The following is a 27,023-nucleotide window of genomic DNA, read 5'->3' as shown; positions in this document are numbered from 1 at the left end:
TATATATATCATATTATATTATATGTTAGTCAATGGCGGACCCAAGAATTTTTATAGGAATAGGCTAAATTTTATTTTTTAAATGAGATATATTATAAGCTTTTTTACTCTTAAAACAAAAATGTAAATAAAAATTTATAAATCAAACAAGGCCACATTACGAGCAAATAACACAAAGAAGTACAAAATATAAAATCAAATACATCGTTCAACTACTTGAGATTCGAGTTAAGTAAGTTCCTCAGGAATTGAAGTATCAACATCAGATGCAGAAGGTGTATCCTTGTTATCGTTACCACTTTTTTTGAAGATGAATAAATAATTTTTCCCCTCTTTGCCGGTCTATGATATCATGTGACATGATATCCTAATAAGAAATACTAGACACCAAATATCATATATGCCAATTAATAATTCAAGTTGCAAAAATAAAACATATATAACAATCCCCACAAGTTTTCACCGAAACCCTAAATCATAAAAACTTAACAACAACAATTAAAATTGGAAATTGGAAATTGAATATAATAAAAATAAATAAAAATAAAAAAGAGAGAAAAACTTATCAAGATTGAAGAACCTACTAAAGATAAGTTGGTACAATTTTTTAGAGGGGAAGAGCTATTTCTTCTAGGCTCTGAAGGTTCAAATATGGCGTTTTGGGTGGCTAGAAGAAAAATTCTGATGTTTGCTTCTAATCAAATTTATATAGGTTATGCATTGCATGTTTACCATTTTCTATATGCTTTAAGAGTGGGCTTATTTCTACATAGAGAGCTGGGCTTATTTTAAATAGAGGACTAGACTATTAAATTTTTTTTCTTGTGAGAAAACTAAACTATTATTTACTTTACCTAAATTTGGCTTATACCACTAAGCCTACAAAAAAAATCAACACTGAATTGGAGTCCACTTCGACCTAAGTGTAGATCCGCCATTGATGTTAGTGGAAGCATGAAAATCAAGTTGGCCTTAATTCAATTGCTTTTCTTCCTTTCACCTGCACAAGCTCCAACACATCTACACTAGCTTTGGACGATTAGTCATAAGTTGAATAGTGTAGATATTAGAGTAATAGTATAAGGCTTAATTGCTCTAATACCCCCTGAAACTATGGTCAAATCTCATATTGCCTCCCGAAACTTAAAGTGACCCACTTTGCTCCCTTGATCAATGTTTTACGTCTCACTTTGGCCCCACCGCCAAATCCGTCAAATAATCCATTAAAAATGCTGATGGGATATAAGTGGGACCCACTATTTTGTTGAGATATATGACACATAAGTGCCATGTGTTAAAAAAATATATTTTCTCTTGAAAAACGTTTGTAAAAAAATTCTTTCCCTTCTCTCCTCTCTCTCCATCCTTCCTAGCCCCATCTTGATATCCCAGCCGCCCCTAGTAGAACCCCATCTTCATAGCCAACCCACCAGCCACCCTTCCCTCACCGTCACACCCCTTACCTCTTCAAAACCATTTGGAAGACCCAGCCGCACCAAGACCTATCCGCAACCACCCCCCGGCCACTGACCTTACATACCCCCCACCCACCCTCCCTGCAATTTCTCCCGACACCCACATCGACTGCAATTTGTCTTTGTATCGGATCTAGACCCATCCTCAATAGCTCTTCGTTAGTTTTTGAATTAATGAATCTAAACAAATTATGAAGGGCTCAATTGATAGGAAGTTTTGGGTTTCTCTTCAAGGGAAAAAAATTGAAAACAGAGAGAGAGAGAGAGAGATATATATATATATATATATCATTTTTCAAAATAAAAAATATATATTTTCACACATGGCACTTAAGTATTATACATTTTAACAAAACAAATATCAGTCAAAGGAGCAGAGTGGGTCACTTTAAGTTTTGGGGTTTCGAGGGGCAATGTTAGATTTGACCGTAGTTTCAGGGGGTATTATAGCAATTAAGCCATAATATAATACATGAAGATAATGGACAGAGGCTTACCCTTTTTCGGTGGCTTTGCTCATATATCTCTCTCTCATGTAAAAGTCAGCAGCTCCCTTTCTTTGAGAGCTTCTCGTGCTGATAAAGTGTTGTAAAATGAATGGTATATGCAAGAATATTGAACTGCACATAATAAATGAGACACAATATTTTAACGAGGTTCGGTCATGTCTACATCCTCGGAGAGCAACAATAATAACTTTTACACTATGTAAAATAATAGGGCTACAATGGTATCTCCCAATACAATGAAGTAGGGCTGGCAATGGGTCGTGTCGTGTCGGGTTCGTGTCGTGTCGGGATAATAAACGTGTCAAGAATGCTCAACCCGAACCCAACCCATTTAATAAACGTGTCGTGTCGGGTTCGGCTCATCTTTTATCGTGCGGGTTTCGAGTCGTGTAACGGGTTCATAAATAATAACATGCATGTTACAAAACTCACAACCGAAAAAATTTAAATTAAAAAAAAACAAAGAGTAGAGAAAATATAAGGAAAAGAAAGAAAAAAAAGATAGAGAGAAGAGAGAAGAGAGAAGGAAAAGAAAGAAAAAAAATAGAGAGAGAGAGAGAGAGAGAGAGAGAGAGAGAGAGAGAGAGAGAGAGAGAGTGGAGATTGAAGGAAAGAAAGAAATAAAGAAAAAAGAGAGATGAGAGAAAACTAAAGAGAAGGAAAAGAAAGAAAAAAAAAATAGGAGAGAAGAGGAAAGGAAAAGAGAGAAAAAAGAGAGAGAGAGAGAGAGAGGAGAAAGAAGAAAGAAGGAAAAGAAAAAAAAAAAGAAAAAAAGAGGAGAAGAGAGACGGAAAAGAAAGGAAAACACAAAAGAAAAAGAAATATTATAAATATCAGAAGGCATACCATAAAATCACAAAGTTGTTTGTAGCATGGTGGATAAGATGTTTGAGAGAAATGAGGATGGTAGGGGTTCGAAACCCCTTGTATGTGTGTTGAAGTCTCCATTTGTCTTTATTTTTTAGCTGGTTAGCGGGTTGTACACGGGTTGACACGACCCGTGACACGACCCATTTAATAAACGGGTTGGATAGGTATTATAGCAGGTTGATCCAAAACCCACCTGTTTATTAAACGGGTCAGAACGAGTTGACCCGAAATTGACCTGTTTTTTTATCGTGCGGGTTTCGAGTCGTGTATCGGGTCGTGTCTGAAATTGCCACCCCTACAATGAAGGGAGGAAGTCCGTTTATAGACAAAGTCTCTTGGCTTCTTGTGGATGTGCAATTATTTCTTCCAATATGTGGATCCCTCTACTTCTATAACACTTTCATCATCACTTTACCTACTTGAATAACAGGTCTTCAAATGAATAGTTAGTGGACTCCACCACATTCTTTATAATATTTTGAGAATATTGGATTATGAATTATAAGGTGGGATTCACAATTTTTTATGTTTTAGTAATGGCGGTGAAACTAAAATTGAAATCTAAAAAATTAAACTAAAAATTGAAATAATTTCTTTTTTACCTATACAACTTATAAAAATAAAAATGTGGTAAGGCTAGCATTGCCTTTTCAAATAAAGGAAAAAGGAAAAAAAAGATCAGCAGAGATTTTGAAATTCCCCGTAAAATCAAGATCAAAACCCAAACTTTTTTCAAATCTATGTAGAAGTTACTCCCTTTCCCACCTTTCCTTGCGTTCCATGGACACCCCTTCTTCTTCTCCACCTTCTCTACAACTCCTCGCCGCCAAACCTTGCGTTCTCAGCGATCAAGCCAACACCGTAGACCATGAAAACGCCGCCACCGCCACCACTACCACCACCACCACCGTCAATGACAACCCCAACCCTTCAAATCCAACGGTCCGAAACCTCTCTCCGTCTGATGAAAGACCGGCAAAACCCATCTGCAGGAACATAAAGAAGACGAAGAGAAAGGGATTAAAAGATGCAGCTGCAGCGCCATCTTCGTCTTGTGGTTCAACTTCTTCGGGTTCATCATTCAGGGGAACACGCGTGGCGGGCAAGCGCCGAAGCCCTAAAATGGTTTTCACTGCGCCTCCAAGAAACCCTGATGCCGATGAGATCGCGTTCCGTTTGGGAATGTCAATTGCAGCTTTTGTTGCCCAGGTTCATATTTTTCTATTTTTGGTTCTTAACTAGTTTTGTTCTGTGTTTGATTTGCGACATTGCGGGTTTCAATAATTGGTCGTTGTGCGTGTAGAAAGTTTTTATCTTGGAGTTGAATTTTGGTATTTGTTTGTGGTGTGTGGAAAAGTTATGATTTCTAAGCGTTAGTTGTTTGTAAATCTGGTTTTAATACCCTTTTGAAGTTTGTTTCTTGGATTCGACTTCTGAAATCTCAACCCGGTTCTTTGCTTTTGTCGTTTTGAACTTGCAGAGTTGTATTTGAGGTTTGTCTAGCTAGAAAAATGTGAGATGGGGCTGTGCCTTGATACAAAGAATTCTGTCTGTAGTTTTTGAAGTTAAAGTTTGGAGGATTTAGCGGTCGCTATACTTTTGTAGTTCACATTGTTGTGTTGATAAAGTTTGTGTCTTTTTATACAAAGTTAGTGAGCTTGTTTACAAGGATTAATGGGCAATGAATTAATAGGCTTTAATTGATGGGGATGAAATATGTACAGAATATCGTAATTATCACTCTCAAAGGAAAATGTGTAACTTATTTGGAATGGTTTGTGGCTATGGCTTGTTGCTGTGTCCCTATCAACCAATTCTTTTATGACTTAAGCTTGATTTGGTATTTGGGCTCTGTAGATTATGAATATGGTATCTTTTTGTTCCATTCATTCAGTAATATGATTCTGCATTTTAATGTAGATTGTTGTTGGCCTTATACACATTTAGCAAAATGGAAATTGTGGCTTCCTTAGGATGCCCCTAATCTGTATATAGTAGGATGGCACAGTTTATGCATTTCTTTTTATCCCTATCTAATGTTGGATTGGTTAACCTCTTAATTCCTGTAATTAACGATGTTGAATGTTTTGAGCTCCGAAATCTGAAGAGAGAGAAAGTGGCGTGTAGTGACTAGCTACCTAATATTTAAATATACATAACAATCATTTTTTTTTCTTTTCTTTTTGGAATTTGTGGGGAGAAATTAATGACTACTAAACATAGTGAGCATGGTTGGTGTAGGAATGTCAAAAGTGGCTAAGCCCCCTTTGGAGATGCATAAACAACGACGTTATTTAAATATTGACGGACAAGTTCTCTAAAACAAGTTTTGGATTTTGATTTTAATAACTAAACCTTTTCTTTTTTGTTTCTTCAAATGATTTTAATATGAAATTTTCTTCTTCTCCTTATAGAAATTGATTACATTTGCTAGGCAGCTGGATTTGTTACACATGGAATTCATATGAAACATAGAAAACCTCATGTCAAGTTCAAGGTGCTTGGTGTTTGTTTTACATGGTCTACTTTTCATTATTATATGAAGGAAACAGTTGGTGTTATTTTATTTTACTCATGTTATTGAGCCTTCATTTCATCTTTCATCTCTACTTCTTTTCTTGATTCATTCCTTACGGGTTTTTATGGTGTTAGTTTCACGTGGTCAGTCTTCTCTGGCTATTACCTGTGCTTGGTGCTTCTTCCCTGACTAATTGTAACTCTTGAAGAGATAACATTCCGTGCTTCTGTTTCACTTTTTGTAATTCTCAGTAAGTGTATTCATCGATAATTCGGGTGTGATGATATTTTAATGTAGATTCTGGAAAGAAATGGCGAGGTAGGTGGAGGGATGTCTTCTGATCATCTTGCTAAGGTATTCTTCTTTTCATACTACACTACCTACATTAACAATAAGCTTCACCTTACACCATCAGTTCTCTGTATAGATGTACTTTCTTTCATTGCCAAAATGCACTAATTAGTTCATTGGACATGTAATTGACTCATGTTTATTACTTATGACAACTCAAATTCATATGACCAAAGTCACCCTTCCAGTAACCTTTCAGCTTGTGATATCATGCTGTTTTGTACTTGGTTTGATGAAATAGTTGTCACAGTAAAAATGAAGCCTGCCTGCAATGGTGGGGTTGAACAATTCTATACTTTCTCCTTACTTGCTTCATAATTTTATTTTCTTCATATTCGGATAATAGGGCATCAACTAATTATACATCTATTTACTGGAGTGCAGATATGTGCTTCAGCTGTCAGAGAATCTTTAGCCAATGTAAGCCAGACTTAACTGCTGACTCATCCATTGAAAGTGGTTTGAAGTTCCTTCTTGTTGTTTATATCAACACTCCACAAGTCCTAGATGCTAAGGTCGTATTTATCTGCCTTGACGTCGTATTTGGCTACAGGTTTTCGGGAACACATGTGATTGTTTTATCCAAAACTTTGAAAAATCATTTGGGAGTACCTTGAGGACTCTAAAATCGATCAAGGAATCATCTACAAATAACAGGGGATGTCTCTCGAGCCACCAAAACATGGAAGGGTCTTCTCTACATGTGACTCGTGATGAACAAGATGGTGCAAGCAGCTCTGATATAGAAGATTGTCACTCAAAAGCAATGTCCCACACTGATGCAACCCAGGGTCAATTAAATTATAGAGATGAATTAAATCGGAGTATGTTAACAAGTTCTCTTAATCTGGAGCTTGCTCTGCATGGGCAAACAAACCAGTTGACTTATATTCCTCCAAGAACATCTGAATCTGGAGCCAACCAGTCCATGCTTAGAACTATTCGGAAGTCTGTCATAGAGCAAGCCCGTGCTAACGACCTTAAAACATTGGAGCTTAATCTTACAATGCAGAGACTAAAGTTGAAAGAGACACAGCTATCTCTCAACTATGATTCAAATCAACTGCAGAGATCAAAATTTTCTATGGACATATCAAAAGCATCCTTCAAAGCTGAAAAGTTTAAGAGTCAATTAGAAGATACAAGACATGCTGAGCTGCTTAAAAAGTGCATTGACTGTCTAGTTGCTGGTTTGCTTGTCATGATTGCATCCCTGATATATGGTGCTTATGTGTATTCGTACAAAAGACTTACTGAAGCTACTGCATCCTGTACACCTTCAACAAAGGTAATTCCTTTTTTCTCTTCTGGCTTCATGTGATTTAGTTTAAGCTTCACTTAGTTGTTAGTGCTGTTATTATTTGGCTTTCCTATATGACTATTTATGTGATCCATCACTCCAAGTAACAAGATGTTGCTAGTTGTTTAGAACATGAGAAAATACCGAGACATGATATGTCGATAAAATAAGTAACTCATACCAAGCTGTATGTATGAAAAATCAGCAATAACCTCTTTCTTGACTATTTTCCTATAAAAATCTTTCTCCAAGAAACAGCTAGAACTATCTATTGGCTGCAGCTTTTTGGATTGTTCCTACACCTGAGTTACATCAATAATTGATTACTGTAAGAAAATCTCAAAGGGCAATTTTTAGGATTTGTTTTTTATTATAGAGGGAATCAACTGACCAGTCCACAAGGAATTATTCTCGCTTGATTTGGTTCTATTCTATTAAAGCTATAATTCAAGATTTAGTTATTTAACTTGTTAAATCTTTACAATTTAAGAATTTGGTTAGTCGGGTTTAATTGTTATTGCATTCTGTTGTTTAGGTTTTAAGTATTTTGGGATTGCGTATAAATGGGCCTTTTTGTAATGAACACTTGGACAGGACTGTAAACAATATATGCATGATATATGATATTTCTCTCATACATACCGTAACATTGGTTTTTGTTTTCTGGTAAATTTTTACTAATTCTTTTTCTATCCCAGGAGTCAAAGTCTTGGCTGAGCTGGGAAGCCTGGGAATGACATCTTTCAATTCAGGGTTTCATGTTCTAAGGTGCAAGGTTGAAGTTGTGAGCCGAATGCTATTTGGTGTCTTAGTGATTCTTGCAATTGCTTTTTTGCTCCTCCAGCGCTCTGCAACTGCAAAACAGATAATGCCAGTAACTTTCATAATCTTGCTACTGGGAATTGTGTGTGGTTTTTTTGGCAAGCTTTGTGTAGACACATTGGGAGGGAGTGGGTATCATTGGCTTATATATTGGGAGACTCTTTGCATGCTGCATTTCTTCTGTAATGTATGCACATCTGCTTTGTTTTTTATCCTCCATGGACCGATCGACGTGTCTCAAGGAACAAAAGGAAATACAATATTTCCATACTGGATTCGGCGGGTGGTGTTTTATGGTACTTCATTTCTGTTTCTGCCACTCTTTTGTGGCCTCGTGCCTTTCGCAAGTGTTGGTGAATGGAAACATCATTTCCTGCTGCTGGTCACTGATCTTGGTTACTGGTGACGAAAGCTGGTTTCTGGAGTACTGAGAGGAGCTGCTTCCTTTTTTCTCAACAAGATAGCTTTTGCCTTTCAGCATAACTTAGTCTGTACATTATGTCAAGCTGTTGTATCTGGCCCAAACAACTCAGCTGGCATTGTAATAGTATCTGATGTATGTGTAATTCAAGGGAAAGGCACATTTTGTGCTATTATCATTTCTGGTCCAGTGAAATTAAGGGAGTGCTGGCTGGGAAGTATTGATGTGTATTATCATATGATTTGCTGCCTGCCGATGTTTTATGGGGTCATATATTACATGGATGAATGTTTTGGGCACAATTCTGATCCAGAGCCTCTAAATTCCATTTGCATTGGACAAGTTTCAAGTATGCTTTGTGAATAGGTATGACCAAAATTTTGAATAATACTGCTATACCAAAAAAAAAAAAAAAAAGTCCAATCTATCATTCAATTGTTGTGTATAGTTTGTCATAATGTTTGTTTCTAAAGCCTTATGCTTTCACTAGTTCTGTAAACAGATTATTTAGGAGTCATTTTCATGCAGACCGTCAAAAATTTAGATGATAATTTGTTTATGACTCAATAATTGATTACAGGTTCTACTCATTATTTTCGGAAAGAAGGCCACCAGCTAAAGTAGAACCTGTTGAGTTTTAAGTATTACCATTTTTATTGTAGCCGAACTTGGGACATCTTCAAACCTTCTTAATGAACTCAAGGGTATTTATGTTTGGTTTTTGTTATACCACGTCACCATGATGACATAATACAACTGTTTTACCTAAAACGATAATTAAAAAATAATTATAAAAACAATACTATAATAAATAAAATAAAAGGTAACTGCTTTATTCACAAAAAGGAAAGGACACATTCAGAAACTGTGTTGTCATTCATCTTGCTCCTACAATATCCCCATTGTGGTAATACAAAGCAAATGTCAATTCGAAAAAGAACATTACTAGAGAGAGATGAAGACAAATTCTAAGCCACTGGAAAATTCCAGCTTCACAGCTCCACTAGTACAAAATTCAAAAGCCTCAATGTATCTTACAAATTCCTCCTGTGGTAACAAGCGCACCTCATCTTCTTTTATCTAAAAATTCTGAAGCTACAAGTTTACATCTGTCTGGGAGACACCTAGGCTGTATTCAAGCAATTCTATATTGAGGCACCAGGGGATTGCCTCCCATACTTTTTCGGAGTACCAAGTCTTTATCACAGAGTAGTTAACAGCACGGCTGAACAAGGCTCGAGACATTTCAAATCTGCCATCTTCTTGACCTTAGTAATAATCACAATACCTCATGAGCTTTGCCATAATACCTGTTGATGAATGGAGCCTGCGAGGCAATAGCACCCGGAAAACATTAAAATTGAAGCATATCATGGTCCACTGCTATTTGAAGAGTGCAAAGGGCAATGAACCCTGGCATGTTCAGAAAAGCTCTCTTCGTTACATTTCTTTTTCTTTAAGAAACAAGAACCTTTCTTAAAAACGGAAAGAAGGGCTTAAACACCTTTCTTTAGTTATATGGAAAGCATGCTAAACAGAAATGGAGAATAAAAACAAATAAAATAGAGGCTAAAGAGAGGATGCATAGACAATCATACCAACCCATCACATATCTACTCTTACATTTTACTAACAGTAAATGTCAATAAAAGAGATAAAAACCACGCTTAAGGTTTTTCTGCACCAACTTCCTATCAGGATATGCAGAAGTCTAAAGTTGATATGGTCTCTTTGTGCATGTCATGAGAAGCTAATTGTGTGACTTTGAGAAGATATCCACTTAATATTGATCAAGTTGACATTGAGCAAGCCCAACTTTCTTTGCCTACATGATCTCAGGATGTGGATCTCTGGAACTGTTCATCACACCTAAATTTTGAATCCTTACCGTTCAATTCAGATCACAAGATCACAATTATGTACAACCTTTCCTCTCCTTTGCTTTTTTACTTGGCACTGGTTTAATCCAAAACCCAGAACAATTTTTTCGTGCTTTTCGGGGAAGCTGTTTAAGGATTCATATTTTTCAAATATTAAATTTCCCTTTGCTTTGTCTATCTATGAGCGATTTGAAGTTTCGTTTCATCAATGATCTTCCTTTTCCACGTTCGACAAAAACAGCCACCCAACAGAAAACATCATGTAGACCACCTCTGTTTAAGCTTTAGATCCACTACCCAATCAAGTATCAAAATTTCAGTCAAACCCACCTCGTTCGCCATACCAAAAACTAACTAACAAGGTTACACCACACCCAAAATCATGCCAGTTTGGGCACTGTATTTATGCATTGCAGAGATCTCAGATCTGGAAAGTGGGAGGCGGGAGGCGGGAGGTAATAGACAAAAAGTTAAAAGAAGAAAACGCAAGGCATGGGCTGCAGAGGTTTTGACCCCGGAAATAGGGAGAGGCAGAGGTGAAAGAAGGAAATGAGAAAATGGAAGGAAAAAAATAACAAAAAGAAGAAGAAAGTAGCATTGAAGTGTCAACATTTTTTTATTCTTTCTAAGAAAGCCAGAAGCAAAACCAATCTTTTATATCAACTTTGGAATTAAAAGCTGAGGTATGATCCGGAGAGGATGCACATCCATTTACTCAACCGACAATCAATACTAAAAATGCCTACAAGTTGCAAGACCTAACTTCTAAGAAATGAAGAGAAACAAAAAGCTGTAAGCTTAAGCCAAGGCACTACATTAAGCATCAAATACAACATAAACTTAAAAATATACTAATTATTGGTTAGCCCTCATTGATTAGAAGAGACTCACAGTTTGAGGAGACGCATTTAATGAATTAGACAATAAACATGAACAAGACTAATTCAAAAGAGGAATGGCATAGGTGGTTAACGAAAGCAGCAAGAACAAACATCTAAGTGAACTGGACGAGGGGAGACTGATGATAGAGTATTTGGCAGGTATTTCCTAAAGTGTGCATAACAGTGGCAAATACAAGAATGAATCACTTCAAGGAGAAGAGACAATAAGGTTGTCATACTGAACATTAAAAAGGACATAAGCATCAATAAAGCCCAAGGAAGATCCTCCTCTTCTTTCTTTTTGCTATTATTTATATATTTTGAAAACAAGAACAAAAGAGGCAGTGGCTATACTAAAATGTTCCCAGAAAAACTGGGCAACAAGCAACAACCAGGTCTCTTTTCTTTAGCAAAATGTATTGAAACTTTTAATGTGTTATTCTTCTGCAAGAACTCACTGAATTAAAGGTCAAATCCTAGACAGAACCTTGGAAGTTGGAACAAACTNCATGATTGTACAACAATAGATCAATTGAATTACCAAACACCAGACTTTTTCTAAGCTGAATCCACCAAGTAAAACAACAATCATCTGGCATTTATGACACAAATCCAATCCAATATAACCACACAGAAACTTTATCCTAGGGACTAACAGTGGTATGACCAAGACATTTGGAAAACCAGATGGGTCTGCTAAGTAAAGCAACATGACCACCTGATTCAACCAAATTTTCCAATGAACAAAAATCAAAAGCAAAGGCATTTAAGATGGTAGACCAGCATAGTCTATTGCACATATTTTGAACACCCAGTTTAAATATGACAACTATCCGACCTTGTAAGTTGCAACAAAGCTGCTTTCACATATGCAAATACAAATCCAAAATATCAGTGTTTAGAACATTACCTTAACATTTGATATGTCAGGAGTATCTGGTGTCTGTACAGGGTAGAACTTGTAAAACCTCATATTTTCAAATGCTGCTTTAGCTTCCTCACTCATTTCTTCAATGGCTTTTCTTCGGGCTTCCCTTGCCTATAAAAGAGAGAAATAGAAGAAAAATTATACTTCTAAACAAATTTTATACTTTAAGATAAATATTGTTCAAACACCCAAATATAGTCAATTATATCTTGGTAAAAATATTAAAGAAAAAAAGAGTACCTCCCGGTTATTTTTCTTTTGTTCACGTACTTTCTCCTTGACAAACTCCTGAGAAAGCATAAAAGAAGGAAATTCAGAAACAACTAGTGCAAGGATAAGGGAAGGAGGCAGATAGAAGTAGAAGGTTATGAGTCACTTCCATCTTTATTACAATTTACCTTGAATGCATCCTTCTGGTCTGCAGATAATTCCTCCTCTTCTATCAATTTATCAGTGAACTCCTACAGGTTTAGAGACAATTAAGAAACACGCTTCATTGATGTTTTTATATTGTCTCTTTATACTTAACAAAGGGGGATCAGCAAGGAAACAAATTTAACAAAACTGGGCAAAAGATGGGGGAATACAATAATAAAAAAAGATGCAAAAGCATGTTACCAGGATTTGCTGTTAAACATCATTAAATAACCAAAAGAAGCTCACTCATCAAATGTTTGTAACTAGGAAAAATGATTACAATATAAATATGCACGTTGAAGCACATTAGTCATTGAAATCAGAATACAATACCGAGGGAATACATCATTAGATAAACATTAGCCTTTCTATACTTAAGCTTCCAGTTCTAGTCCTGAATTATAGAAGAAATTGCCATATTCTAACTCAAGATGAATCTCGTAAATGGCAGAGAAATATTCAATAGTATTGTCAATGTATCTGAATAAAAAAAGAAAACAATTACAAATACATTAAAGAAGCATCACTATATGATTGGACGTGCCACACTCTGAGATATATATGGATTCCTTATAAAAGAATATGCTACAAAGCTCAAAATAATCTACAAACTTGAATAGTGGGCTTATATAAAAAATAATCCTAGCCAATTAAAATAATCATGTCTGTATCAATGACAAGCAACCAGATGCAAAAGATACAGTTGATAAGAAGCATCATAAGAGACACAATTTCAGAACTGAATCAATCCAAAACATACACAAACATAAAAAGTTTGATTTTGTACCTCCAATTCATCCAACTCCCAATCAAATTCACAGTAAACCTGCAAAGGGCAAAAAAGAAAGTCGCTTCAGCAAAGATCTGGAAGTGTACATACTGTAGTCATTCCATTTCATATGAGCAGCTAGTAACTTGTTTGTGTAATGAAAAGATTGATCTTTTACTTCATTTGTCCAATTTCCAGAAACTTATGGCCACCAGTATAAGCCTCGCATAGGATTAAAATGGGTTGGACAAAGAGATCTAAGACATATATAATCTCAGTAAAAGGATGTCCATGCGTTGTACTTAAATTAAAGTCGAGAAGGAAAGAGGACATAGAAGGATGTAGGACAAGAATAAATAAAAAATTCATCGCTTCATGGCCGCATGCCAGCCTAGTACAGTTTTTCCTGTCCACTTATTTTTCTTCTTTTTTTAATTTAGGAATTATTATTGTATATTAGGTTTCCCCCCTTCTGCACTTTGCTTATCAAAGAAAGGGAATCCGTAAACCCAGTCATATATTCCATATCCAAACAATTTGTTGTCCATTAGTTTGTTTCACTAATAACTACAAACCTTACCGGCTTTGGCTCTCCTGGAAACATTATTGGGACCTCAGTGCTTTGCTCAAGCTCATCTTCCTTAAAAGGCTGATAGAAATCTGTCAAAGATGACAGCATGTCAAAACCAGTAGAGTTTAACATGCACTACAGACAATGATGATTGACCACCAACAAACATGAGTTGAACATCCTATGTCAATAACCAAATCAAAGTAGCCATCATCAAGCCCCAAATTTATCCATAAATTTCAGAACATTAAGGATGGTATTTTCCTTTTCACTTCCTAACACAATAATTTTGAACAATCGTGTTCTTCATTCTAGAAAAATATTTTTGAAGATATGGGGGGAGAGAGAGAGAGAGAATCTCATATCCTTCAGATAATAAAAACACCTATAAGTCAACGTGAAATTAAACAACTTTAACAACAAAAGATAGTTTGGAAACCTACAAGGCAAACAGTACTCAAATTTCTTGAGACGATCTATCTTCATGTGTTTCAAAGCAGCCCTGCAATAACATTTATATAAATAACCAAAAAATAGTTAAATCCTCAAACAATGTGACAATAATAAAAGTTTGGCTCAATAAACAGTGTAAGACAAAACTCAACAGCAAAACCCGAACAAAAATGGAAAACTACTTTTAAAACAGAGGTCCGAAAAGCAAAATAGCAATGATAAAGGCTTACAATCACCCACTTTATCTAGGGCATAATATCTAAACTACAAGCCTAGGCTACTTTATAATTTATATATAGCGTGCATTTCAATGTATGACATATGGTCTCAAGTAAAAGCAGAGGGTTTTAGTTCAGACAAGAAACAGCTGAGGTGTTATTAGTCAGCCTCAGCCAAGGGTTCAAAGCCAGCCAATGGGAATACATCAGCCGCTCAGGTACAAATGAACATTATGGTACACATTCAATGCAAAACATTCTCATGGACAGCTGTCACGTATGCTGAACAGTGAATCATTCAGTGGCAGATCAACATGATGTAACCAATGTCTATGAATAACCTATGATGAAAAGTAGCAAAACCAAAGCAAAATACAAATAGACTACAGAAACAACCAAGATTTACTCCTTTTAAACAGCCAAGCAGGAATATAACATGGGATCTTTAAAGAATATTTTACTTAATTGTCCCAAAAAAAAAAAAAAAAACATAAAAAATTAGTTCAAATCAGTTATAAGGAAGTTAAAAACACAATCATGGTTTTGATTGAGTTAAACCACCAACTCAAATAATACAGTAATTCTAATAATTCCAATATTATACATCCAAACTCACTATACAGCAGTCCTGTAACACTGATTACAAAACCTAAAAACATATATGAATACAAGAAATAAAAGGAAAAAGAGGAAAGGGAAATGAGAATGAGTGTTATTCTACCTTCTCTGAGTGCAGCCCAAAATAAATATTTGAGATTTAAGTCTATCAACTTGGCTGTCTCTGTAGAAAGTTGAAAGTTCACAATGATATCAAGAAATTGACAAAGAACTTTACAACTTCCAAAAAGAAGTGTTTCTTAAAATAAGTTCAAAACCACCAACACCAAATAGTACCTATTCTCCAGAGGAATATACGGAATCCAGTCCATTTTCATTTGTTTCATGGGAATTATTTCTTCAGCTTCTCTCTGAACTGAATTAATCCCAATCTTATCCGAAGGGGGGAAAGGTGATACAACCTATAAAAGCAAAAGAAGCTTAGCAAGACAAGAGATGAATAATATGCATAATAATGCGCAGTCAGGTTTGCAATTACCAAAATATAAATCATTTACTAAAAAAAATACAAGAAACATGTTACAAAGGAAAAAAGAAAAATGCAGGATGCAAACTCAGTCTAAGAAACAAAAATTACAAGATGATTGCAGATGAATTACTGTTTCCATTACCAAATAAAATCATTTGCTACGAACATGGGAAGTAGAACTATAAGAAACAACAATGTAAAACAAAGAAAGACATATACCCAAATGAGCAAACACTGCATTCTAAGAAGTTCAATTCAATATATGTTTGAAGAATTAATAAACCAATTTCATTACAGCTGAAGTAGTACGAAGTAAAACTTTCACATAAATAAGTTTTTTATTTTATTTTGTATACAGTAAAGTAAAAAACTAACAAATTTGAGTGAAGAAAATTGGGCATCTAAAGCAGAAAAAGAGATGAGTTGTTGAACTCACAGCGACCACAACAGGAATGCAAACAACTTTGTTTTCACCATTCACAGACACCAATTGAGCTGCAAAAAGAGAACGTAATTGGAGAAATTAAACACATTGAAATGAAGAAGGAAAAAAAAAAAAAAAGCAAACAGAAGCTGGTAGGAGGTAGCTTACGCTCAGTACAACCAAAGAGATAGACTTTGTTCTTGCCAAGGTCATAGAGCTTCCCCCCTTCTTCAAAAGCTTGTTCGAGATTGGAGAAATCCCACTTGAATTGGTAAACGGCGTCCAATTGATCCCACTCAGTCCCAACAGGAAATGCAGCCTTCCATAGATCTTCGAGGTTCCGGGGGTCCTCCAAGTATTGGGGCTCCGATTTGGGCTCGGACGCCTTAACCCTCTTCGTCGTCCGAGTCCTTGTGGATTTGCTGCTGTTGGCGGCTTTGCTCGATTCTTTGTGGTTCTCTGCCTCCTTCTGGCTCGCCTTCCTCTTAGCTCCCCTCCTCATTTTCGTGCTTCTTATATGTATTCTCGTGTACTTCTTGTATTTACAGCAGCTTGGTCTCAGACTCAGCTCGCCAGAACCAGAGGAAAGAGAGATACAGAGAGAGAGAGAGAGAGAAAAATAGGGTTTGGCGGTGGATGCGGATTCGAATTTTGGGAGGAGAGAGACAGAGAGGCTTTGTGTGTGTTTTTTTTGTTGTGTTAATTTGGATTTAGTTGGACCGGAAATTAATTAGGAGGGGTCAAAAGACTCAGGTGGCTTTTTTTCTTGTTCCTAGTCTTTTGTATGCTTCCAGAGTTGGATAGCATGGGATCCAAACTTCAAATATCATTCGTTTTTTGGGTAACGATATATTAACTAACTATCATATTTGTCTTTCATCAAAAGTGAGATGTTTTTTTTCAAGAACTTTCAGCCATTTTGCCCTTAAACTATCACGCTATTCGAATTTAGTCTTTGAAATTATTTTATTAGTCAATTTAATTCTTAAATGCATAATAAATATTCAATTTTACCTTTACTGTTAAGTTTTTTAAATTTCATAAACTTGTATGTCAACAATAAGGATAAATTAGTAATTTTAAAGCAAAATAAAAAGTAAACCCCTTTAAAATACAAAGTGTATTTTTAAATTTTAAAAAAAGAATAAAAAAATAAAAAACCCAGCCATCGCAAGACCCGTTCCCCTCCTTCCCTCCAATGGCTTCTAACCTGTAATGAAGAAAAAATATCTAATGTGCTCTCAAGCAGGGGTGGATCGACATAGGAGTAAGGGTGGTCAATTGACCCCTGCAACCTCTAAAATCCGCCATTAGAGGAGCAAAACTTAACCCTCGCAAGTTGTTCGAGCCGTGGCTGGAACATCATCTTCAAGATACTCCAACTCCTTGTTCCCAAGCTCAAGAAAATACCATTCCAACCATATCTATGCCATCCAGACAGGACCACATATGGCTAGATTGAGTGAGTTGATTGTAATCTGATAAAGACAATGGTAAAGCGAAGCCAGCATAAAAGGGCCTGTAGCCAAACCTGTTTCGTTATGAAGAGCCTCCACCAAATGCGTATACTCCGTTTTTACACCTCCATTAGCATGGGGAAAAATGAATTTGTTCAGCTAGAACAGCAAGAACATCATGTGATCTTGATCACGATCATTCATCCCTTGATATGTCATCATAAAACCAGAGTAAGTCCTCAGACGCATGATCTCAGTCTTACTAGCCCTCATCGGAACCCCAGCGTTCCGATTCCTTATCTCATAGTCCCCCAAAACATCAATGCTCATACCCCAAGGCTTGAAACCAAAAAAGGCTGCCATATCCAGAAGAGTAAGGGTCATAGGGCCAGTACCGTAAGAAAAAGTGTTGGAAGTGTTGTCTCAGAAACAAAGTGCGGCTCCCAGCAATGAACGGTTTAGGTCAATCTGGTGTTTGGACAACAGGATGACATAATAAATCCCATTTTGCATCCATTTGTCCTTAACACAGGGGCAACAACTCATCCACCCAGCCGGCCCAGGAGAGATAATCTTCAATAAGGGGCATAGTAGGGTTCAAACCCAACCGCTCCAAATTCGACTCCCATGACCCTCAATCTATGTCTTCCAAACCATATGGAAATGGCGCTCGGACCAACTGGGTGTCCAAAGCTAGTAAACTCTCTGGCTTGGCCTGATGGTATTGAGAACTGAAAAATGGAGTCTTGAAGGGACCTCTCAGGCTCAGAGGAAAAGGAGAGTAGAATCTTACTGAATGGCTCGATTGTTCCTATGCGAGAGCCAGTTGAAACTCGTTGGCATGCTTCGCCGCACCTTTCCCTGAAATCCAATCGGGAATATCAGTGGAAATCTTGGTAGTTTTCGATTTCTTTGGAGCCATGCCAATTTTTTTGAGAAATGGGGGAGTAACGACGATACCGGGAAGAAGAAGAAAGTATGTGTGTCAGTTTGCTCAGGAAGAAGAAGTTCAAAAAAGAGAAGCTGGGAAGTTTATTGACAGACTGAATTAAACGCCAAACGTGATAGGACAGTTGCTATCACTAGTTTGGCGTGTTTCTTTCGAATTTTTTTTTTTTTGGGTGCAATTTGACTTCGCAAGAAGCTAGAGAGTCTGGTTTTAATAGACTTGACCCAAGCCCATTAAAACCAAGGGGCAATGTTTGTACCCAGTTTTGGTAAATGGACCAAAAATGGTTTACTTTTCAAAAGAATATTTTAAAAGGCCGAGGCCCAACAGCCTTTGTCTTTTTTCCTCAAAACCAAAGGACCCCGTTACTTCGTGGGCTATCAGTATAAAATAAGTTGGTCCAAGGCCCAAAATCAGGAAGCCTAGATTTTTGAGTCATACTAAAGTTAAAAAGATCGGTAATCATTATACATAGGCCCACGTGAGGGTCTGAAAGAAGTTATCACCATTAATGACGACTTGACTCTCCTCTCGCCCAACAAGGAAACAAGATGTACGAAAGCCACCGGAACCAGAAAAGGACCAAGTTGCTAGCCAGATCTTCGAGTACAAAGAGTTCAAGTCAAAGGATTATCACAAAGGACTAGCAGTTCTTGTCAGAAACGTTCCATTATTCCTCATATGAACCAGTTCAGATCAGCAAACCAACAGCTGACTTTGGGCAGCAAGCCAAATATTCTTTCTCAGACACCATCATTGCAAGCTCTCTCATTGCCTATAAATAAAGAGCTTCCGCCACATAAGGAGAGGACTCTCTCTCCAAACTAGACGCAACATCTCAAAAATACTTGAAAAACTCAAGATCTTTTCAAACCAGCCTGCTTAAAATTCTAGATAACCAGTTGACAACTCCTCCGTTCGTCTTTTGTTGCTCTGCCATCTTCATGGTATGATTTTCTTCTAAAATGATCAATTTGAATTCATGTAATCATCTAACTGGATAGAGAAATCTCCAGTTTTTCCTTGTTTTGTAATTTATGTTTGGATTAATCAAATGGATTAGTTAAAAAGAACCTCTATTCTCTTCATGTCATTTAAGTTTAGATTAGATGAAGAGATTGCAGAACTCGTTTTAACTGTTTCATCAAGCACTTGTCATTTAATTGCTTATATATATTTTTTAATTTCCTGACGGTGGATAAATTTAATTTCTCGCTTTTGCACTTTTAAATTCATCATTCGGACCCAAAGGAGGGATTCGGGCCCAAATAGGGCCATATTAGTCCAAAAGACAGGAAGTAGATCCAGGCCTGAATTGACTGTTGACCCAGTCTGAGGGTTACACAAATTTCAACTCAAGTTGTTAAGCCCAAACAGGGTACTACTAACCACGATCTTGGTTTCTCCCCTTGCTTGATCAGGTACCGCTCATACTTATTATTGAAGCCCAAAAAATCCAGGGTTGGGTCCAAATAAATTTCCAGCCCAGTGCAACACCTTATTAAGAAGGTACCCGGTTCGAAGCACGTGAAATTCATCGTGCACGCTTGCACAAGCCACGACCACATGCCATGCCCAAAGAAATATGTCATCTGGCACAATAAGAATCGAAATGGGCCTATAAAAGGCACCGGCTTTACAAGCCCATGCTAATTATCCCGTCAAGCATCGTATTCCTTTTCAAAGGTGACAAAATTCAAGCACGCCAAGCGACATGCAATGCCAAGTGAAAAATCATTATTATTACACCTACCCACGCTACAAGCTTAAGTGGGCCCAAGCCACGCAAATGCTCAGGGCTTGCTGAGTGGGTTGTGGTCTGGATGGTAACGAGCATTCATGATGCCCATTGATGAGCCGAGAAATTGAAGTTTTGGAATGCTTGGGAGCCCCAAAACTCGAGCTCATTTCTTGAGCCCAAATATGTGAGTAAGCATAAAGGGTGAAATATGTAGTCCATTACTTAAAAAAAATTGGCCCATCACCTTAATAAAAATGGTCCATCACTTTAGGAGAATGGTCCATCACTTTAGGAGGTTGGCCCATTCCTTTAGTACACGAACCCATCACCTTAGGAAGGCCAAAATGACTAAGAAAGTATCTAAAAATCTTCAGCACCTAGCTGGAGACAAAACAGCAACATAAGCCAAAAGCCACTCATGAAGGTAGACTTCAAGGAGGCTCCAGCATATGGCCAAAAGCAAACTTCAAAGTAGATCGTCCAAAAAACCAAAGGGTAATAGCGTGCGCAGGTTGCTAAGAGAAAAGACACCTTCAAACCAACGCCCTTACCTATTTCTTTCTCCTACCAGCTCTTGCCATCGAAGAGGAGAGGAAAAAAGGTGAGGTAGTAGCCAAAAATAGGAGTTTAACACAGAAGAAGCTGCGGGAAGACTTTTGAGCTCCCAAAAATCTTGTCTCTGTGTGTTTGTACAGAGGAGGATTTCACAAATTAGGATGAATCAAAGGAAGGGAAGAAAAATGAAAGAGAAGACTTGGCAAAATTGGAAAGAATCCATTAGGGTTTCTTGGGAAGAATGAGCTTCCAACGGCTATAAAAGGGGGGTATCCTCTACCCATTATCTCAACCACATCTAGATAGAGCAAGCATCACCTCTCATCCTTGGAACCCTTCAATTTTGAGCCTTATTCCTCTATTTCTTCCTATTTTCTCTTATGGCAAGCCATTCCCGAGTCTAATAGAGCTTTTGTTAGGCTACCAAAAAATTGCTCAAACCACCCACTTCTCCTCCCTCATCTTTCTCCCCCTCTCTCTCCTCAACGAATCCTCTCAAAATCCCTTCCCCTTGCTTTGAAACTCTGTTTCTCATAGGAAATCACAGCTCTCTCTCTTTAATGCTAAACTCATGAGTGCTTAGCTTCCATGCCACAAGCTTCTCAAGCAAAGCCAAGAATTTATCTATAAGCAACTGTTGGTCTCATTGGTGAAGGATACCAAAGTGTTTCCTGAGGCTCAGCTACCATTTTGAAACACTTTTGGGATATGATCCTTGAACTCAGATCCAGGGGCAATTTTCACACATTTGGCTCTGTACAGCAGCCTAGGCCCATCAATAGCTGTCGAAAAAAAAAGCCCCTACACTTATCAAGTTGACATACACGAATGAAAGAATATTGAAGTCCTCTTAGTTGAGGCATAAAAAAGACTTAATCCAGGCTAGTACCCCCCTTGGAGCACAATGACTTTATTAGAGGTCCAGAGAAAAAGCGCGAACATCATCAAATCAACTCACAACACTCCCCTATACTAGGTCTATTGGACTGGTCTCATATCCAATAGTGGCATGCCCACGCAACCCCACGGATCAGAGCTGAGAGGAGTCGAGGGACAGGGCCCTATCTTGGTGGTACAACGTACAGTTTCGTTGTTTGAATAGCAACACTCAGTACTGCAAGTTCCTTTCTGTTTGAGTAAGAAGTGGAGTTGAGAGACCTCGTATTCGAAGTGAAGCAGGTGGTGGCCTTTTAGGAAGCAATCAATGCAGGTTCTCAGCACTCCCCGTTTCGTGTTTGGGTCATGCCCGCAGTTTCCACATGTAGGCACCCTCGATGAGCTACTACTTATTGGATCATTTGTTGAAGTGAAATGAATCACCCAACCTTCTCCAACATATATACCTGCGTGCATGCATGGCACCATCCACATGCTGTATTATACAATCTTATAAATACAATTTATATATAATTTTCTGTAAATTACTATCCATATGATCACTAACAATAAAAATATGACTTTCAGAAAACTGTGAGAACAAGTAAATATATATATATATATAATTATTTATTAATATAAATTTTTCTTATTTAAATATTTATTGTGAAGACTTATATGTTATTAAATCTTAAGTCCAATATGAGATTATCCCTTTAGTTGAAAGATGACACCATTGTTGTTTTCCACATATAGTGTAAGAACTCAAAAAAAAATATCAACAAAATAACAAAATATCTAAAAAGTAGGATTAATATCTTCTAGCAAAAAGACGATTTTACCCTCACATATTTTAATAGAGAAAGTTGACTTTTTGATCGAGAAAGAATTTGACAATTCCGCTTGCGTTGTTGCGTAGAGCACGGCGAAACGAGTCCGTAGACACGGAGTAGACTCGAACCGGAGTTGTAACGAAGAAAATACGATCAAAATACCGCGAAGGGCAAAATGGTAATTTGGTCAAAAAGTCATATTTTTATCCCTTCCTCCCTTCTCTCTCCTCATTTCTTTCTCCTCTCTCTCTCTCTCTCCTCCCGATCCGCCCGCGCCAGCCCGAGCTTCCTCCCTTCTCATCGTCGCCACAGCCGCCACAGGTGGAGCCGTTCTCCGTCGTTGGTACCAAACGAACCACCACTTTGAACTTTGAGCTCCTTGTTCTCCCTCAATTCTTCACCAAATCGATCGAGTAAGGTATGGTTTCTCAGCTATTTTTCGTGTTCTAGCTGATGGATGTATGGGTTTATATCGATTTTAGCTCTAGAATGTTCAATTTTCGAATTGAAAATCGGCCGAAACTTCGGCCGCCGTGATCGGCCATTTTCGATCACTTTTTGGGGTATGTCCAAGAACAAAAGTGACTCCAAATGGGGTGTTTCACCTAGGATAGGAATTTGGAGTCTTGGTTTCCAGTTTTTCCGACAACCAAAAATCGCTTTGGACGCCCAAATCTGCCCGCGCGTGTGGCGGCATGTGGGCGACAGTGGTGAAGTGACTCTGTATGTAGTTTTGTGATCCTCGTGTTGTCACGAGTGCGTAGGATTTCGCGGATCTCGATTCGGAGTCCGTTTGAGCCCCGAACGGATTTTCCATATCGCGCGATCCTTGGGTGTAGTGTCGTCAAATCGTTGGATTGCACCAAATTTTGGGTATGTCGGTCTACATGATTTCAGGATCGTGTAGGATTCGACGGATTGCGAATCGGAGTCCCGGATACTCCGAAATCGTGAACCCTGGGGCTAGGGTTTGGATTTTAAGCGATAACGCGATTTCGGCTAATCCGACCGTCCGTTTCAGACCAAACTCGCGGAACATGGTTCCTTCTCTATGAGGAACCTTCAGAGAAGCCCCGATTGGTCATCGGACACCGTGGACCCACGGGGTCCCGGATCGGCCGGTCTGGTGGTTTATCGCTTAGTAAAACGTCGGGCCTTTCAAGACCGTTCTAAGCGTCTGAAAGGCTATTGTGAGCATAGAAGTAACTTTAAAATGAGTGCACGTATTTCTAGGAGCCGGGGCAGGGAGTTTAATTAAATTCTTTTTATTCAGCAGTTTATTAATTTATTATTCATGGTTAATCAAGCACCAGAGGTACAGTCGACCTACAGGAGGAACCTTAGAAGGGTCCAGCTAGCTCGGACCACCAGTGAGTGGACTTTCTTTCATAAAAGCTTTTATATAAATAAGTCATATAGATGATTTCTATAAATAAGATTTCATAAGTGATTTTATATTGATTTTATATAAATAAGTTTTTATAAAGGAGTTTATCGGAATAAATTTAAGTATCTGATCTTGAATAAGTGTTATTACATGTTTTTCTGAGCAAGAAATGTAGCGTAAAACATCTTTGTTTTTATATTACTCAGTTGAGCAGTAGATTTGAGATTTATGATACAGAAATGGCAGTTTACTTCAGATTTATCAGATTACAGAGACTTATCAGGTTTTTCTAAAATAGTTGTTTAGAACCACCATGTACCCGCCTTATCATTTGGTGATTACCCACAGTCGGACCGATGTCTACAGACATCCAGTCTGATTTCAGTTATGTCAGTGCACTTGACTTTGCCTCACGAGTTTCGGGGACGTTTGGACCGTGAGTGCCAGGATTTGCGGCTCGGCAGACTTGGTGTCCCGAGACCTGCCAGGATTGCGGCTCGGCTGACTCTGTGTCCCCGAGACATGCTAGGATTGCAGATCAGATTGACTGCGGTCCCCTGCATCCTGCCAGAGCGGCTCGAGTCGACTTGGTGTCATCGAGACCTGCCAGCGGATCAGGCTGATCATAGTCCCCTGATTTCGCCAGTTTGCGGCTCGGGTAGACTGCGTGATGCCCGAGACCTGCCAGGGGAATTGACGGATATGACAGGGGTACAATTAGGTGGTAGTTTCAAAGGATTTTGAACTCTTTTATCCAGTTATGATTTCCAGTGATTTTATACTATTTTCTTTGATATTCATGCATTATTATCTTTATATATTTGATCAGTTATGCAAGTATATTCATCAGTATATTTATTCATGTTTATTGAATTCCTTATATTGAAATATAGCTAAATTATTGATTTATATCCCTAGTATTTCAAAACGGGGGTTATTATGTTCTAACTTATTTTTAAAGAACCTTATTTTTGTCCACTCACAACTTTAAACTTCTTTTTCGCCCCCAGGCCGTAGAAGTGTGCAGGATCCACCACCGGGCCATTCATAGCTTCCGCGCCACCAAGTAAGGTAGAGTTTTATAGAAAAGCCCTTGAAACCCTGTAAACTTTAGAAAATACTCTGATATCTAGTTTTAGTGGAAAACTGGAGCTGGTGAACACTTGGTTATTCTATTCTGGCAGTTGGTGTAGATTTATTTGATTGTTTGACATGTGGAAACTTTTGGGTTTGGTCAAAATACAGGGGAGACTCTGCCGAATTTTCGACAGAAGTCCAAAGAAAGTTTTCCTAGTAAATGTAGCAAGAGGGGTAAAATGGTCATTTGTGCCCGACAGTTGCCAGATGTCGGACACGCACATGGCTTGGTTCGAATTCCAAAGTGGAATTGGGATCGGGTCCTGTTAATTTGGTATCAGAGCATAGGTTTTACTTATTGTAGACTTTGCACTCTGTGCATCCTCGTTTTCTTTACAAATTGGGCCCAAATGGTGGTGGTATCCGTAGGAAAATTAGACAGATATCTCGACGTAAGGAGATGAGATTTTCAAGTCGGACAGGAACTGCACCAGTATCTGAACCGGTAGAGTAATCTGTTGTTAGAGGCTCGTCAGGAGCCGTATTTACTGCACCTAGTAGACGGGGAGATCCAAACCTTCAGTAAACCTTGGAGTTGTTAGCTCAGGCTTTAGTCAGCCAGAGATCCATCCGTGAGATAGGTGGATCCAGTAAAAAGGATTGAGAGCTATAAATTTTCATATGATTGTACCCAGTAGTAAAGGAGGATTGAATTGAACAGAATAAAGTAGAATATGAAGGTCATGGTTACTCCACAGAAGAGTAGAAGATTGGTGGGATTAAGAAGTGATATCAGAACCCTTTGACTCATACGGGACAGGCATTCTAAAGTTACATTTGATAGTCGGCGCTACCCACAAGTCTACCGACTGTGTGGATGCAGGAATTTTTGCAACTGGATAGGGAATAATGATTGGACCCGAATACGAGAAAAAGGTTTTACGTATTGTTTTCTATTAATAGAGATTGAACAGTAAGAGGTAGTACCTGGTTGCGATAAGGTTAAAAGCCTCCATCCAAGATATTGTGATCACTTAGTAGTTGGTTAACTTTGGTATCGTGGTGATGTCTGCCCCAGCCAGATAATGGGCAGACCATGGGGTGCACTCTGCACCCAGTATTTGGATATAGGTAATACTAATCAGGAAGAATTTAAGAGAGGTAACTACAGTGGTGATTACAGATTTCGATCACCGAATGGCCGCAGATATGGAGGCTACCGACCTGGATTTAGTTCCAGTGAAGGTACCAGTCAAGATAGTAATATTGAAAATTGTTCTGGGGCTGGTATAGCCAGAAGTATTGGAAGACAGTTGTTGTCAGACTCTAACAGGAGAAGTTGACCTAATGTGCCAGGTGTGGTAGGTACCATTCCGGGCACTGCTAATGGAGTACTACTGGAGGATATTATTTTCAAAAAGAGGCTACCGCTATTTCCTTAGCCGTGAAACAAGTATGCAATGTAAATTATAGGAAACACCATAGTTTATGGAGGCTCTGTTTGGTAATGGGCCCAGATCAGTATGACTAGTTGAGGAAGCAGTCAGCCGAAGGGATGTGGTGACAGTTTTAGGCCCGCAGATAGACAGTATAACATGTCTTAGTAGGAAGCATGAGCATTATTTACTGCAGTTACAGATTGAATTCCCCTTCGGCATGGTTAACTGGAGGTCATCCTAGGGTTGGATTAATTTGGCTGGATACTGTACCTCAAAGCTACCTTTTCATCGGGAGATCAAGTTTATTCTTGAGCTCGCTCCAGGAATGGAGCCTATTTCTCGGGTAAAGTACAAAAGGACACCAGTAAATTGAAGGAGTTAAAGACTAAATTGCCGGAATTGATAGCGAAAAGGATCATTCAGCTTAGTGTTTTCCTCATTGAAGTGTTCGAGTGTTATTTAAGGAAGGAGATGTCACTATGAAGTTATCCATGGACTTAAGATAGTTGGATGGATCACAGTACGAAAATGGACGACCATGGCTTTATAGTAAGGAATTGTTTAATAAGCTAAAGAAAGTGCCAAGGGATTTTCTAAAAAGTGACTTGAGGCTTGGAAAGCTCCAGTAACGAGTTAGAAAGGAGTATGTACCTAAAACAGCGTGTTGAATGAGGTATGAGGACTCTGAGTTCTTGGTCATACTATAAAGAATTAAGGGATGTGCCAGTGGTCTTTTGGACCCCCTTGAATAGGATGTTTGGGCGGTATTGAGATCGCCTCATGATCGTGTAGCTAGATAACCTTTGGTGTATTTT

General features: G+C 38.1%; 2 protein-coding genes across 2 annotated transcripts; one reads left to right on the top strand and one right to left on the bottom strand.

Moving 5' to 3' along the window:
• Positions 1-3,520: 3,520 nt before the first annotated feature.
• On the top strand, positions 3,521-8,574 carry LOC117633013 (protein CPR-5). The gene is given in 6 exon segments (XM_034366671.1): positions 3,521-4,063; positions 5,670-5,726; positions 6,108-6,143; positions 6,277-7,011; positions 7,722-7,752; positions 7,755-8,574. Coding segments are annotated over 6 exon segments (1,785 nt in total). The 5' UTR covers positions 3,521-3,634; the 3' UTR covers positions 8,252-8,574.
• A 504-nt stretch (positions 8,575-9,078) lies between these two features.
• LOC117632222 (protein HEAT INTOLERANT 4-like) lies at positions 9,079-16,620 on the bottom strand. The gene is made up of 11 exons (XM_034365658.1): positions 16,063-16,620; positions 15,907-15,965; positions 15,278-15,402; positions 15,105-15,164; positions 14,156-14,214; positions 13,722-13,801; positions 13,160-13,198; positions 12,354-12,416; positions 12,196-12,243; positions 11,938-12,066; positions 9,079-9,593 (listed from the first exon to the last, which is right to left on the bottom strand). The coding sequence occupies exons 1-11, from the start codon at positions 16,394-16,396 to the stop codon at positions 9,546-9,548; spliced, it is 1,044 nt and encodes a 347-aa protein (XP_034221549.1). The 5' UTR covers positions 16,397-16,620; the 3' UTR covers positions 9,079-9,545.
• Positions 16,621-27,023: the final 10,403 nt, after the last annotated feature.

The sequence above is a fragment of the Prunus dulcis genome, chromosome 6, assembly GCF_902201215.1.
Source record: "Prunus dulcis chromosome 6, ALMONDv2, whole genome shotgun sequence".
Lineage (NCBI taxonomy): Eukaryota > Viridiplantae > Streptophyta > Magnoliopsida > Rosales > Rosaceae > Prunus > Prunus dulcis.
Note: the sequence above shows the minus strand (reverse complement) of the source record. Positions and strands in the feature narration are given on the sequence as shown.

Excerpts from the sequence above, each read along its gene's own strand:
- LOC117632222 (XM_034365658.1), bottom strand. The coding sequence starts at position 16,396 with ATGAGGAGGGGAGCTAAGAGGAAGGCGAGCCAGAAGGAGGCAGAGAAC. Across the intron at positions 15,165-15,277 it reads TATATTCCTCTGGAGAATAG|AGACAGCCAAGTTGATAGAC; the intron begins GTACTATTTGGT and ends AACTTTCTACAG. Across the intron at positions 12,067-12,195 it reads AAAAGAAAAATAACCGGGAG|GCAAGGGAAGCCCGAAGAAA; the intron begins GTACTCTTTTTT and ends TCTCTTTTATAG.